The sequence below is a fragment of the Pyrus communis genome, chromosome 2 (assembly GCF_963583255.1).
Source record: "Pyrus communis chromosome 2, drPyrComm1.1, whole genome shotgun sequence".
Classification (NCBI taxonomy): Eukaryota; Viridiplantae; Streptophyta; class Magnoliopsida; order Rosales; family Rosaceae; genus Pyrus; species Pyrus communis.
Genome location: NC_084804.1, coordinates 11,566,395 through 11,581,005, shown reverse-complemented (window position 1 = coordinate 11,581,005; position 14,611 = coordinate 11,566,395). Strand labels below are relative to the sequence as shown.

The window sequence follows — 14,611 nt, the reverse complement described above, 5'->3', positions numbered from 1 at the left end:
ATAATTAATTGAGATTTCCCTCCTTTTCTTTTTTTTATAAACAAACGAGTGCTCCACCAGCCTACCCTTAAGAAAAATGCGAAAGCCGACGGATCTATTTGGCGGGAAGCAACGGTTCGCGCCGGTGCCAGCTCATCTTTCCCGCCATTGAAACCCCCGTAAATTCCCCACTGATTCTTCTTCTTCTTCCTCGTCTTCTTCATCTCCTCCTCTGTGACTGCAGCCCCTCAATGTCTCACCTTTTCGATTCCGAATCCCGCATTTCGCTTTATCTCGGCAATGAGTTCCTCGCAAACCCTCAGATCCAGGACACCCAGAAGCCGGGAAAAGAAAGCCCTAAACCCAAATCCCTCGAAAGTCTCAGGCAACGAGGCACTGAGCACCCAGACCCCTCAGAAGTCCGAAGCACTCACCCGCCGTGCCCGAAACGCCAACTTCGCGCTCTCCATAGGAGACATCAGAAGGGCCGCCGCCAAAAACGTCGGAGATTTGACCCAGAAGCGACGGACGGACCAGATCAATCCATGCGGAGTGGAAACCCCGAAGAAGACTTGTGTCTGCTGCCCGGAGAAGCTACCCGTGAAGTAAGGCTTCAAATTTCGGTTGTCTTGCATATCTGTGTGTGATTTTGGTCCTCCATTTCTGGGTTGGCTAATTTATGTGCTTATTTTATTTATTTATGCAGATTTGAGATGTTGGGTGATATTTTCAAAGGCTTGGACACTTCGATTCGGTTGCTGCGGTTGAGGGGATTAAAGCCTAGTTTCAGCAACATTTGCCCCCAAATCGAGTGTTTAACGGATGGGTATTTTCTTTTGCTTTGTTGTTGAGAAAATGAAATTGGGCTGCGATATAAATTGCTTTGTTGTTTAACGGATAGGTGTTTTTTATAGAAATTTTCTTTCTTTTTAATTAACTGTTTGCTTGCTGAGAAAATGAAATTGGGATATTTAAGGAAGTTGATCTTTTTTCCTAACTCGATTTATAGGAGGTTGACATATGGTCACTTAGCTCAGCTGAAGTTTGTTATGCCCGAGCTGATTGAGATAAAGAAAGTGCTTATTAACCATTAAGGATGAGAAAACCAGTTGTCTGAAGCCGGATCTTCATGTCACCATAAATGCTGATGCTTTGGAGGGCGATGGCAAGTCAAAACCCAAAGGTGGTGGGAGTATGCATTTGAGGAAGCATTTCATGAGCGGTTTGCTGATCTTTCGAAATCCCATCCCGAGGTATCCCCAATACTCAGTTTCAGATATGGCATCACTAATATGGTTTAATTTGTTGATTGCTCTGTGTAATTTTAATCGAATGGTTATCTGGGAAGTTATTGGTGTCAAGATTTTCTCCTTATCAGTTTAGCAATCTATTTCTTGAACTACTTTCTGAATAACACGTGGTCTAACAATGCTTAATATGTTTTCAGGATTATGAAATTCCAGAAGAAACTCTCCCCCAGCCATTTGGTCTTACGAAGCAACATATGCGATCAGATACGGTCAAGCTTCCCTTGTCATCATCTCAGGGTGATGAAATTTCAGAACCAAATCTTGATACCGCTTGTGCTTCATTGTGTGGCCAAGTGCCTGTAACTCCGACTCAAAGCATAGACGCTGTAGAAAATGATGATTATTTACCCACAAAAAGTGCTAGCATTGAGTCGACTCCAACAAAGCTTGCTTCAACTCCAGCCAGGTTGAGGGCTGAAACGCCTGCATTGCAGCCTCTAAAGCGATGTTACATGAGCCCAGATGATAATGCTACTAGCTCACCGAACAAGTTGCCTATGCGTCCTCCAAGCACCAGGTTGTTGATATTTGACACGCTCGTGAAGAATAAGAAAGTTGAGGATGAAGTTCCTGATAGGAGTGGCGCATCAAACGATAGTAACATTCATGATATTCTTCCCGTGGATCTTTTACAATCGGTATGTCTATATTGATTGTCCATTCTTGTTTCCTCATTTAACGAACTTTCCTGCCCGTAGTGTGTTTTCGTGCTCCCTCTTTTTATTCGAATAGATGCATTTAATTGTGCTTAAACTAGTCCCAAAAGTTATTGAGAATCATGTCATAATGGAAACTTTTACATAGTTGAACTTGAAGATAATGAACTGTAATTCTGAGACGTATCAATATCTCTTTATGCAGCTTAGAGAGAAGGAGAAAAAGGCAATATAGGAGCGAGATCCGGCCATCTCCCAAGCAAAAAGGCGGCAACAGATGATTTCCAGCCTACCAAAGCTCTTCAACTCGATTCATTTCCCACTTCAGTCTATGAACCATTCTGTTATCACAAAAGAAGAGCTTGTGCACAAGATCATTTGGACCAATTTTGATATTGTTGACAGAAGCAAGTTGTTAAACAAAAGAAGATACTATTTCTACAAAAGTTATGGTGAGCCGAACTCTTTCTTTATTCTCTCTGCAGAGGAAGTTCAAGAGCAGCTAAACTTGTTGGTAGAGCTGGTTCCCGATTGGATTTCTGAAAAGATGATTTGCTAATGTTCCAGTAAGTTTTCTTCATATTTCGAAGTAGAAACTATATGAGTTCTGATGGAAATGTATTCATCTTCTGTTGAAAAGATAAAAACCTGATAGACTTGTCTAATGTCATTACTTCGCCCCTCTTGCAGCATTAATAAGATGTCGAATCCTGAGTCAATACTTGCACGGCTTGAAGCGGCAAAGTGAGCTAGGGAATGCTAGGTTTTCGATAATTTAGTTGTTAGTGTAAAGGGCATCTGAGCAGGCTACGCATGTAAATTAGAATCAAGGCTTCTTCCGATAATGTTATTCGACGTGTTCTTTGAATGAATGCAAAAATTTTCTACAAGATGCACACTAAAGACACGAATTTACTAGTCGATTGCTACCGTTTCCTCATACATGTCTTTCTGCTAAAGAATCCATTTGTATCTTTGTTTTCTTCTGCTCAACTTTAGCCAAAATCGGCTGCTCTTTGTACTAGAACTAAGTGTTCTGAACAGCAGCAGCATACCTTGTAATTTGTCTGGAATTCGGTACAACGAAGCTGGCACTGGCAGCATTGTCTATATAAATTTGGTGGGTTCGGGCCCTGATTAAGCGTTCAATATTACTTGAACAAGCACAAAAAATGAAGATAGTAACATCGAATTTCTAGCATCACAACTGAATAAAACAAAATGCAGCACTGGGAAGAATATCTATCATCATACCAACAGTGAAGTTCAATATAAACCATGAGAGAGGGGGAGGGTTGAGTGGAAAGTGGAAGAGAGCTCCAAAATTATCAAGCATGCACAATATAAGCAACCTAGCTAGATGCTAAATTCTGAAAATTTCAATAAGAATGTACTACTACTAGAATGTATTGGCACTTCTAGCAGAACTACTGCTGCCAACTACCACCAAGAATCAAGCAATCCAACCAGTCTCACGATAGTTCAACTCTTCTCATGCATAAGCTGTCAGACTGGAGAAAAGATCGCACGTATGAGGGATTCCTGTGAAAGAAATTTCAAAATCTCTCAAATCTCTCATGTTAGGCATGCCTGGACTGAGAACCACCATAGCCACCGGTGGCCTGTGAAGGGTCAGTTCTCCACGATGCATTAGAGTACCCTGAATTACCATTGGTGTTGTCATAGCCGCTCCCCATGTAACCAACACGAGTCCCTTGTGGCTCTCCACCGCTAGCACTACCCGAGTTGCTTGTTGGGGTACTTCCACCACGCCCGCCAGAGGTCCCATACCCACCAGGATAAGAAGCGTAACTCCCGCCATAATTTCCATAACCATAACCTTGATTTCCATAACCAGAAGCCCCACTTGGTGATTGACCCCTAGGAGCAGAAGGAACACCACTTCCACCGGGAGTACTCCAAGGAGTTGCAGCCCCATAGCCAGTAGCACCATACCCCGGAGTTTGGTTGCTCCAAGTATTTTTCAACGCACCAGGTACCCCACTAACATAGCCAGCATTAGGGGCATTTGGATTCCCATATGATCCTGCAGGACCACCAAAACCAGTATTGGCACTTCCATAGCCACCAAGACCATAACTTCCATAACCTCCATAACCAACCCCTGTATTTGCCACCCCATAACCATAACCCGGTGCACCATAACCAGAATATGGAGGGAAACCACCCGCTGTAGTTTGAGGCTGCACATATCCACTGCCATCAATTCGACCATCAAATGCATTTGTACTGGCCCCAGAGGCAGTGTAACCTTGATATCCCCCACCACGGCCCCCACCACTGGGATTTGCATCTTTAGGAAGTGCTCGCTTTACCTCTACAAGTTTACCATTCAACTCATGGTAGTTCTTTTGTAGTACTCCATCAACTGCATCTTCAGTGTCAAATGTTACAAAACCAAAACCACGAGGTCGTTGAGTATTTTGATCATACATTATTACTACATCAGTAACGGTGCCATAATTTTCAAAGAATTCACGAAATCCATCTTCTGTAAGTGTAGAAGGCAATCCACCAACAAATATTTTCTTGGTCTTAAAATTTCCTCCCCCTCCAGAGCTCCTGGTGGTATTAAAGTTTCCGGTTCTATTGGATGTCTGTTGATCTTCTCTTGATAAAGCCCGTTTTGCCTCAACCTGTGTAATCAAAGTAAAACCTTTAACAAACAAAGGGACAAACAGATTTACAGACAGGGCAAAGATATACAATAAAGTAGCAATATGCTTGTTCATAAAGGGCAGGGAAGAACCTAATAAAGTAGCACAAATCAGCTCAAAATTTTAGTAAAAACACAATAAAGTAGCACTTGAACCTCTCGTAATCTAGATTCTAGAAGTCAATCACTTTGAGACTAGTTAAAAGTTGTATTTGGAAAATCTTACAGTTGAAAACCATGCCAAGAATGAAAAATATGCAACCTCCCTAAGTGTCCAATTTACAAAGTTTCTAACCTATACCATCAAACCGTGCTTAGAAGGAATACACGGTAACGGTAAGTTGGTGTTGTCATGCATCATACTTTTCAGGTAAACTACTGACATTATGTTTGACGACTTATCAAGTATTTTCCTGAAGGACATTATGTGTATAATTGCACATCAATGAGCACCCAGAACACAAACGTAGATAATAATACGAAATCCCCATTAAAAATCAGAAAAATGTGCAACCTCATCAACCAAAACAGTTGCTTAGACACATTGCATCTTATAAAATATGTCATGTACACAAAATCATAACGGACTAGATAAGCGAAGGCAATCCCAACTGCAACTACATTTTATAAAAATCGAGACATGGAGCTCAAAACCAACAAAATTACAAGCAAAAATAACTGATTCCGGAATCTCTCTGGGCTAGCAGATGCAATCCCAACATAAAATCAGCATTACCCAGTACACATTGCAACCTCAAGAATGCAAGAACACTGAAAAAGACAGCTAAATAACATACAAACAAGAACCACCCATCAAAATCAACATCAAAATTACCCAAACCCACAACACATTTAGACACGATATCAAAATCCCGGAACCAAAAACACTCGCAAAAAGCTAAAAAAAAAGGAAAGAAACCCAGTAAAATTAGCAGCGAAAGTGAAATGCAGGGTAAAATTGGAAGAGGAGAAACGTGCGAGAGTGACTGACCAGTCGACCGTCAATGGTGTGCTTGTCGTTGAGAACCCGGTCGATGAGAGAGGGGTCGGAGAAGACGACGAAGCCAAAGCCTCTGGGCCGGCCGGTGACCTTGTCGCGCATGATGACGGTCTGGGTGACGTCGCCGTACTGGTTGAAGTAGTCGGTGAGCTTGTCCTCGTTGGTGTCCCATGCCAGTCCTCCTATGAACAGCTTGCCTTCGTCCGAGTCCATTTCTAGAGAGAGAGAGGGGGAAGGAGGAGCCGAGGAGAAGGGAGGGAAGGGCTACTGACTAGGGTTTGTTTGAAAACGACACCGAATTGAGCACGTGGGAACTGTAATGTAGTTACGAGGGTACCGTTCAATGTATATAAATTTTTAAGCGGTAAAGGAGATCCACATGGGGTGGTGGCGCAGTTGGCTAGCGCGTAGGTCTCATAGCTTCTGAGTTATCCTGAGGTCGAGAGTTCGAGCCTCTCTCACCCCAACGTCTGTTTTTGCTTTTTTCAATTCCGGCATGCGCGTGCGTCTAGGAAGGACGAGGTTTCGTTTCTATTCTCATTGGGATTGAATAACTCCAAGTGAATAACCTAATTACGAATATTTATTCAACTACCTATGAACTAATTCTGAAACATACGGTTTATGATGAAGTTGGACTAATTTAAGTTTTGGCAAGCTAAGCCTACGGTAGTTTGGTCTAAACTTGTTTGGTATAATCAAAATATTCTCAAGATGAGCTTTATTCTTTGGTTGGTCGTTAAATGCAAGCTTTCTACTGTGGATAGGATTTTAACTTTTGTTTCGTTGGCTACTGTCAATTGTTTTAGCATATATTGCCATGTCATTGCTGATATGTTTGAGATATGATAAATATGTCATGTCATCACTAATGCAGATAAAGTTAGTTATATTATTTTGTAATAGCTTATAGTGTAAGATAGTCGGGATAGCAACCTGGCTGCTCACACGGTTGCCTTGTTTATTGCCAAAGATGGTGATCCATTTGTTTGGGACGAGATAGACCCTGAGTTTTTATTTAATATTCTTGTTATAGATGTAAACATTTCGATTAAATTACAAATAAAGTCTATCTTTGGACCCCAAAAAAAAAAAAAAAAAAAAAAAGAGCAAAATATACACAAAGCATTTTCTTCATCGTTCTTCTTCCTTAGTGTTATATTCTCTCTTTCTTCATTTCCATACTACTGTCAAGAAATTGTATTCTCTATTCTAGTGCTACGGAGTCCCATTGCCACCTCTTTTTTGAATGTTCTTCTACCGATGGTATTTGGTCCTCGGTGTTCAAGTGTAGTGTCCCTTGGCTAAGGCTACCTTTGCTTCTTTTTGTCATGTGGGCTGCTAGCCATTGGAAGGGAAAATCTCTATCGTCGATAGCATTGAAGTTATCTCTTGTTGCTACCATGTATGTGGAGAGAGTGGAACAACCGTAGATTCAAGAATTCATGTCAACCCGTTGCGGTGGTTCTCAACTCAATCAAGCCCACTATTAGACTTCGGTTGAGTTCTTTGAAAATCGCACATTCCGCTGCTAATGAGTCTATTTTACGGGAATGGAATATCCCCCGATTCGTCAGTATTTGTTGTTGCTGCTTTGGTCCAGCGTTCTTGCGCTTAGGGATTCAACTCAAATTAATCATTGATTGCATCTCAAGGAAGGTGCTCTCCCCCAGGGCAGTTCAACTCAATTTCTTAATGCCGTGTTTTCAGAGAAACAATTTTTGTAGAGGATGTTATAACTAACATACTTTCGGACACGCGGAGTGGATGGAACTCATGCATGATTTCAAGCAAACTAGTAAAATCACAATCCATAATTTCAACCAGGTCTCCAATATTACAACGGGCAAGCGTCACACAGAAAACAGCATCATAATTCACAAAAGAATTAAAAGAATAGACATCACCACCAGATAATAACAATCACAAACCAATCCTCTTTCCTTAATGAAAAACAAAAATTATCATCAATCATAATTCAGCAGCACCTCCTCTGTTCAAAGCTCTTTCCAACCTCGTCTCGAAAGGGGTAGAATGCCAATTCACTCTTTTATCCTGCAAACCCATAGATCTGTTATCAGAACCCGTCAAGACCTAATCGAGAGGCTCACAAATCTTATTTGACATTTACCTCTCTGTATTTGCTGGTTGTGTTTGGTATTCCTTTGTAAGACGAGGCACCCGAACTCTTGGCAGCGGGAGGAGGAGCCATGTGATTCCAGTAGGTTCCGACAGTCCCCATTATGGCCATCTCGTCAGGGCTTCTACTCGGTGACTTCCTTGGTGAAGATGAAGCCGAAAACTGTCTGAGCTCTTCAACAGTTAATGCACCTAAAATTGGTCGATCTTCATGGCTTCTCGCTGAGTTTGATCCATGGGACGTGCTATTCTCAGGTGTGAAGGTGTCTAAAGCAGTTGTGCTGGCCTTGTTAACCGGTGTATTTTCTGATGAAAACAACCAGTTCGAAAGGCTAGCATCAACTGCCATTTCTTGGTCGGAATTCTTTGAATGCTTCTTGTCTTGATCGGCTTTCGATTTGAAGTTCAAACTTGGCTCTGAACTGAATGAAATCCGGGGTTCTTGATCCTGTGTGAAATTCTCTTTCTGAGGTTTCATCAGTGGTGTCCCTTTGGCTTTGAGAGCTTTCCATTGTGTAAGATTCTCAACAGGGTTTAGCACCGAATGAACATAACCACTCCTATCGCGCGCATTGTGGTTCAACCCAGCTGGTTTCATCGGCATTGAACTATCAAAATCCTCAGTCATTACTTGACGTGTAGAAACCCCTCTGTTTGATTCTACAATTTCATCTTCGTACTCTAGTTCCCCATCATCGTCATCGTAATCATCCTCATCTTCACCATCAAGATCACAGTCCTCATCATAGTCCAACGCTTCGTCTTCATCATCGCTATCCCTGCAATTCTGGTACCTATGATTAGGAGGATATGACCCTGAGCTCGAAGTGACCGTACTATCTTCAGAGGAAGACTTAGATTGGCACGGTTTTTCCAAGTTCTTCCCCTCCTCTTCCTCCTTCCCATTCTCTTCACTATCCAACAAAGGATCCGGGGTTTCGTTGGTCGAAACATGCTCATAGGTCTTGACATTCGAATCAAAAGTAACTTTCTTTCGAGTACTGAAGCTCAGTTCCTCCACTGGCTTATCCCTACAAAGCATAAACTCATAACTTCATTTCGATATCGAAAACCCCAAAAATGAAGTGTAATTCAAAAAATCAAACAGATGCAATTACATTCAAAGAAAACAGTGGACTGATAAACACAAAATTAAGAGGCAATTGAACCCAAAAAAAAACCACGAAAGCCAATCACTCACCGGACTTCTTCCAATGCCGGGATAATAGGTTTTTCCTCAACCACCGGTGCAGAAGAGACGGCAGATTTCACAGGCTCGAAACTTGTATGTCTCTGCCAAAAACAAAGATTAATTCAGAAGAAACACAATCCAAAGACTTGAACTTTCAACACTTTTCCAGAATAAAACAATTAAATAAAAATGAAAAACAAACAAAAAGCAAAAACTACTAAATGTAGCCTAAATTCATCAAAAACAATATGTGGGTTTTACTCGGAAGTTCGGAATTCACTGGACTGTTTACAAACTAAACCCCAGAACGGAAACAGTAAGGAATCCATTTTCTTTCCTAGAATTTTATCGGGAACCAAACAGATGTAAACACAAACTTACATGGTCTCTGTGGTGAACCCTGTACCTCTGGTTACTCCTGCGTTTTTTGTCTTTGGAAGAACCAAAACATGCAAGAAAGCAACCCATGATTTCGATCTCTCTCTTTCCCTACTCAGGGTATCCTAAAGATTGCGTCTTTCTCCAAAAGAAGAAGGATTTGGGTCCTGCGTTTTCACAATTTCAAATCTCCATCTTTCCCAACGTGTGTGTGTGTGTGTGAGAGAGAGAGAGAGAGAGAGAGAGGGAGAAGGCCGTTGGGGTTGGTAGTAAACTTTTGAAGGATTTGGAGCAGGAGGGAAGGGGAAGGGACAAAACGGTCATAAACTTTTGAAGGATTTGGGGCTTTTTGAAGGGGGCCCTACCAGAAGAGCACCCCAAGGGTTCTTTAATTTTCGAGAAAAGAAAAGGGAAGTGACCGTTAGGGTCTGTGTGTGAATCATCACCCAGCCTGGAAAATTTAAGATTTTTTTATTTGACAGCGTGAAACATCGGTTGACTGTGGGTCCTACGTCTCCAAGTGTGATCCAATAGTTTAGAAATTAAAATACCACTTAAATGAGGGACTGACTTGGATGGTGAAGCTTCAATTCTTTTTGCTTTTTGCTTTTCTGTAGTAACTAAAAAAAATTTCGTTTCGTAGACGCCTTAATGATATTCTATTTCACGTCTAAATAAGAGGTTATATTCAATTCTCATCAAATACAAATTTAAATCACATTATTGTTAGCCCATTGCAGTACTAAAAATATCAGTATCAGTGAAAATATCGATATGTCCGAGCTAATGATAGAGGCAAGAACACTTTTCGGCCAAGTCCCATTAATTGATCATAACGATGTCGTGGAAATGGTGCACAGACCCATATATATAGGAACAGAAACAGAATCACCTTGATACTAAACCAGATAGAACCGGGGATCTTCTTGAAAATGGGAAGATCTAGGATAGGCGGCCAACCTCCTAGAGAGAGCGATCTTGAATTTGAGACTTTCTACACCAAAAATATTCTCTTAAATGAAGGTATTCGTGCTTGGATGGCGGCTCAAGATCAGCCTCATGAAAACCTTATATCGATGGATATACCGAATATCGATATCAATATCGGTTACTTTCGATGGAATTGATGGAAATTTAAATCAAACTTTAAGAATAGTCAAACATTTGGTTGGACGAAATATAAGAGTTTCTTTGATATTTAACAGATTTGTCAAAAATATCGACGATATCTGTTGATTTCAGTCTAAACTTAAGATGTTCTCCAATATGAGGTGAAGTTTAGACTTCATCTCCAATTTCCATATCTTTCTCTAATTTTTTGGATATTTTTATGAAAATATCGACCATATCGAAAAAAATTTAAACATGTGAGGCTATCGTTTGTTAAATAAATAAAATAAGCAAATAAAAAACATAAAATACCAAAAGAATTTGGTAAACTTCATTTTAGTAGAGTTAGTGGGTTAAATAGTTGTTGTTAGTTGGTAAATTTGAACGTTCTCAATGCGGCTGGTTTGATTTCGTTTAGAGTATATGAAAACTGCCTAAGTTGAACGATCCTGGCACTTGTCACTAAGGTGCTCGGGTGCTAGCGGCAACAGTTAGGAAATGGAAAGTACTTGTCGCAAATGACCCTAAAGATCTTGATGAATTGAACTTAGAAGAGTATGCAAACAAAAGGAAAATAAGAATTAACCACACCGCATCATTGAGGCACTTGTTCTTACCTTCGTCACTCATTTATAAAGAAATATTCTCTTGTTAAACAGTCTAACATGTGATATTATTATACTGGATCAATCTGAACTAATTTATTATGTGATTTTTGTTATAGTAAAGGATTAGATAACGCAAACCCATGTTATATACTTTCTTAGTTTCCATCACGCAATGCGCCACGTTAGATAATCATTAAGCAATACTAATCAAGTTCAGAATCCCGGCCCCCTTCATATTCATAACACGTACTTTCTTCAAGATGAAGTTGATCCTATATATGGTCAGTGATGAAGGTCGAGAAAGCTCCGTTGGAGTCATACGCTGACATCGGCGGATTGGATGCCCAGATACAGGAAATTAAAGAAGCTGTTGAGCTCCCACTGACTCTTCCCGAGCTCCCACTGAAATTAAGGGAGTCATACTGTATGGAGTGCCAGAAACGGGCAAGATCTCGATTGAAAGGGCAGTGGCAAACTCTACTTTAGCAACTTTCTTGCGTGTTGTTGGTAGAAGTACTTGGGAGATGGTCCAAAATTAGTGAGGGGACTCTTTAGGGTTGCTGATAACCTCTCACCTTTTATCGCCTTCATTAACGAAATTGATGCAGTTGGTACAAAGAGGTATGAATATATGATGCCCATTTCAGGTGGTGAACGTGAAATTCAGAGGACAATGTTGGAGTTACTTAACCAGTTGGATGGTTTTGATTCAAGAGGAGATGTCAAGGTGATTCTGGCAACAAACAGAATTGAAAGCCTTGACCCAGCCTTGCTTCATCCTGGCCGAATAGATAGAAAGTTCAGGCTGATCACAAGAGAAGAACTGAGAGGCATTTTGTTGTGGGCGATTGGGTATATTTGAAACTGGTCCCTTATCAACTGCAGTCACTTGTCCCTCACCGTTATCACAAACTGCAACCTAGGTTCTATGGTCCTTATGAAATCATTGAGAAGATTGGAGTTGCGGCTTACAAGCTTAAATTGCCAGAGAACTAAAATACACCTCGTATTTCATGTGAGTTGTCTCAAGAAGCAATTGGGTACTGGTGTGGTTCCAAGTATGGTTTTGCCTCTGGTGACTGATGGTGGATTAATGTATGACTCTCCTTCAGCAATCATTGTTAGGAGGATGTACAGGAAAGGTAATATGGCAGGTGTTCAACTTCTGGTGCAGTGGAGTGGGCAAGAAGCAACAGAGGCATCGTGGGAGGATTTTGATGAATTAAAGGCTCGATGCCCTGATTTTCCAGTTTAAACCTTGTGGACAAGGTTATTTCCTAAAAGGGAAGTATTGTTATGTACTGTGATTGCCTCAATCACAAGTAATAGAATTTTGGGGTCAATTTGTAAGGCTTTGGGGTCAATGTGTAATTTGATTTTGTTAGTAAGTTTGTTTAGGTGCTTTATCTTTTGTGCCATGTGTGGAAAGGTTGGCTCGTGCTATTAAACCTTCTCTCTCTTGTAACGGTTAGATTTGAAACTACAATATTTTACAACCAAAAAATATACGCTTGCATCTCCTTCCCCTCGCCAACTCCATAGCTACTTGATGCAAGGTCAAGGTCGAGTCGATGACTGGAATTGAGCTCTTATCACCAAGGATGAGTTTTCCGGGGCTGATATCAAGCCTATATGCACTGAAGCTGGTTTGCTTGCTTTAAGAGAGGAGTAATGTTATTCATACCATGTTTTTGTACCACATTTTCATACCACCTTAGGCGGCATTTGATGTGGACAGCCACATCATTTGAATTAAACATATTTTTAAATTAGTTCATTATTATTTAATAAACTAATAATTAAGAAAACCTAGTTAATAAAATGATGATTGTGGTATACGAGGAGTCTTTCTTATTCCTTTCTTTAGGTTTTGCAAATTTTTCAAATGATGTGACTGTCCACATCAGATGCCACCTAAGATGGTATAGAAATGTGATATAAAAATATGGTATGAATAGCATTGGAGTTCATGATTCAACCAAACCGGTTAGTACCTCTTTGGCTCCTCATTTTAAATTAAGTTCTCTACAGTGTCCTAAAACTGATAAAGAGAAGCTGCAAATGAAAGATATACCATATGCAAATTTGGTTGGTAGTTTGATGTATGCAATGGTATGCTCTAGACCGGATATTGCTCATGCAGTTGGCATGGTGAGTCGATATATGCATAATCCAGGTAAAGAGCATTGGCAAGCAGCTAAATGGATATTGAGATATCTCCATGGTACTCGAGACGTTGGTTTATGCTTTGAGAGAGATGACTCTGGTATTGGTCATTTTGCAGTTGGTTATGTTGATTCAGATTATGCAGGTGATCTAGATGGAAGGAAGTTTACTACAGGCTATGTGTTTACCATGGCTAAAGGGCCAGTTTGTTGGAGGTCCATTTTGCAGTCGTCTGTTGCTTTGTCTACTACAGAGGCTGAATATATGGCAGTTGCTGAAGCTATAAAGGAGGCCATTTGGATACATGGGCTGATTAGAGATTTGGGGGTTGATCAGAAGCAGGTGGAGGTGCATTGTGATAGTCAGAGTGCCATTTATTTGGCTAAGTATCAGGTTCATCATGCGAGGACCAAGCACATAGATGTGCGTTATCACTTTGTTCGTGAAGTTGTTGGTGAAGGAGAAATCATTCTCCAGAAGATTCCAACTAAAGACAACCCCGCTGATATGTTGACTAAGGTTGTTGGTGTAGCCAAGTTTGTTCATTGCTTGAACTTGGCTCACATTTTGCCTATATAAAGAAGGCGTTGAGCAGTAGGAGTTTTGGAGCATTTGGCTCGGCATGAGTTGTTCTCTTGCTAGTGATTGGGAGTGATGTTGTGTGTTAATTGTGTTGTTTGGCTTATCATGGCGTTTTTCGGAACTTGGCCAAGGTGGAGATTGTTGAATAATTGGCCAAGGGGCCAAGTGGACAAATGTCCAAGAAAACTTTAGGTGATTAAACAAAACAAAAGAAAAAAGTGGACAACACATTCCTTGTTTTGGGGAGAAAAAAAGGGAAAAGATGTTTTGTTGTCTTCAACACCCGTGGGTGTTGGTTCAAATAAAGAGAGAAGAAGTAGAGAGCTTATTTTCGGTTGAGAAGAAAGAAGAGAGAAAAGAGAGCTTTTCTTCAGAGAGCAAGGGAGAGTTGCAGAGAAAAAGGGAGAGTTGCAGAGAGCCTAAAACAGAAGAAGAAAGTTGTTGCTTCAATTGGTTAGTAATCATCCACCAAAGTAGTTGTTGTTGTAATAGCTTTGAGCTATATGTATAGAGAAGAAATTATTCATTATATTTCTTTCTCTATTTGTTTCTTTGGTGTGTGAGAGCTATTGGGTGTATTGGGCTTTTGGGTTGTGAGATTGCCAACACTTTGTAAACTCCCATTTGGTTGATAGTGGATTATTGGGTGAGCTCCTACTGCTCCGAGGACGTAATCCAGTTACACTGACTGTGGAGGAACCTCGTTAAAATCTTTGTGTCTTTAATATTTTGTTCTTACATTTTCATTTGATAAATTTCCTATGGGCTAGCTTGAGTTGGTTCCAAAAGATTTTGGTGCTATCCTAGCACAACA

At 40.6% G+C, this 14,611-nt stretch overlaps 2 protein-coding genes, 1 non-coding gene and 2 pseudogenes across 3 annotated transcripts; 3 read left to right on the top strand and 2 right to left on the bottom strand.

Annotated features, from left to right (window-relative positions):
• The first annotated feature begins 229 nt into the window (after positions 1-229).
• On the top strand, positions 230-2,693 carry LOC137722019 (CDT1-like protein a, chloroplastic; annotated as a pseudogene).
• A 464-nt stretch (positions 2,694-3,157) lies between these two features.
• Positions 3,158-5,910, bottom strand: LOC137726265 (heterogeneous nuclear ribonucleoprotein 1-like). The gene is made up of 2 exons (XM_068465166.1): positions 5,614-5,910; positions 3,158-4,602 (listed from the first exon to the last, which is right to left on the bottom strand). Exons 1-2 carry the CDS (start codon positions 5,833-5,835, stop codon positions 3,526-3,528), a joined length of 1,299 nt encoding a protein of 432 aa, XP_068321267.1. The 5' UTR covers positions 5,836-5,910; the 3' UTR covers positions 3,158-3,525.
• Positions 5,911-6,003: 93 nt separating this feature from the next.
• Positions 6,004-6,088, top strand: TRNAM-CAU (transfer RNA methionine (anticodon CAU)). The gene is given in 2 exon segments: positions 6,004-6,041; positions 6,053-6,088. It is a non-coding gene; the product is annotated as a tRNA-Met (tRNA).
• Positions 6,089-7,440: 1,352 nt separating this feature from the next.
• On the bottom strand, positions 7,441-9,525 carry LOC137726922 (protein JASON-like). The gene is made up of 4 exons (XM_068465874.1): positions 9,335-9,525; positions 8,963-9,054; positions 7,754-8,792; positions 7,441-7,677 (listed from the first exon to the last, which is right to left on the bottom strand). Exons 1-4 carry the CDS (start codon positions 9,419-9,421, stop codon positions 7,594-7,596), a joined length of 1,302 nt encoding a protein of 433 aa, XP_068321975.1. The 5' UTR covers positions 9,422-9,525; the 3' UTR covers positions 7,441-7,593.
• A 1,812-nt stretch (positions 9,526-11,337) lies between these two features.
• LOC137724753 (26S proteasome regulatory subunit 4 homolog) lies at positions 11,338-12,304 on the top strand (annotated as a pseudogene).
• Positions 12,305-14,611: the final 2,307 nt, after the last annotated feature.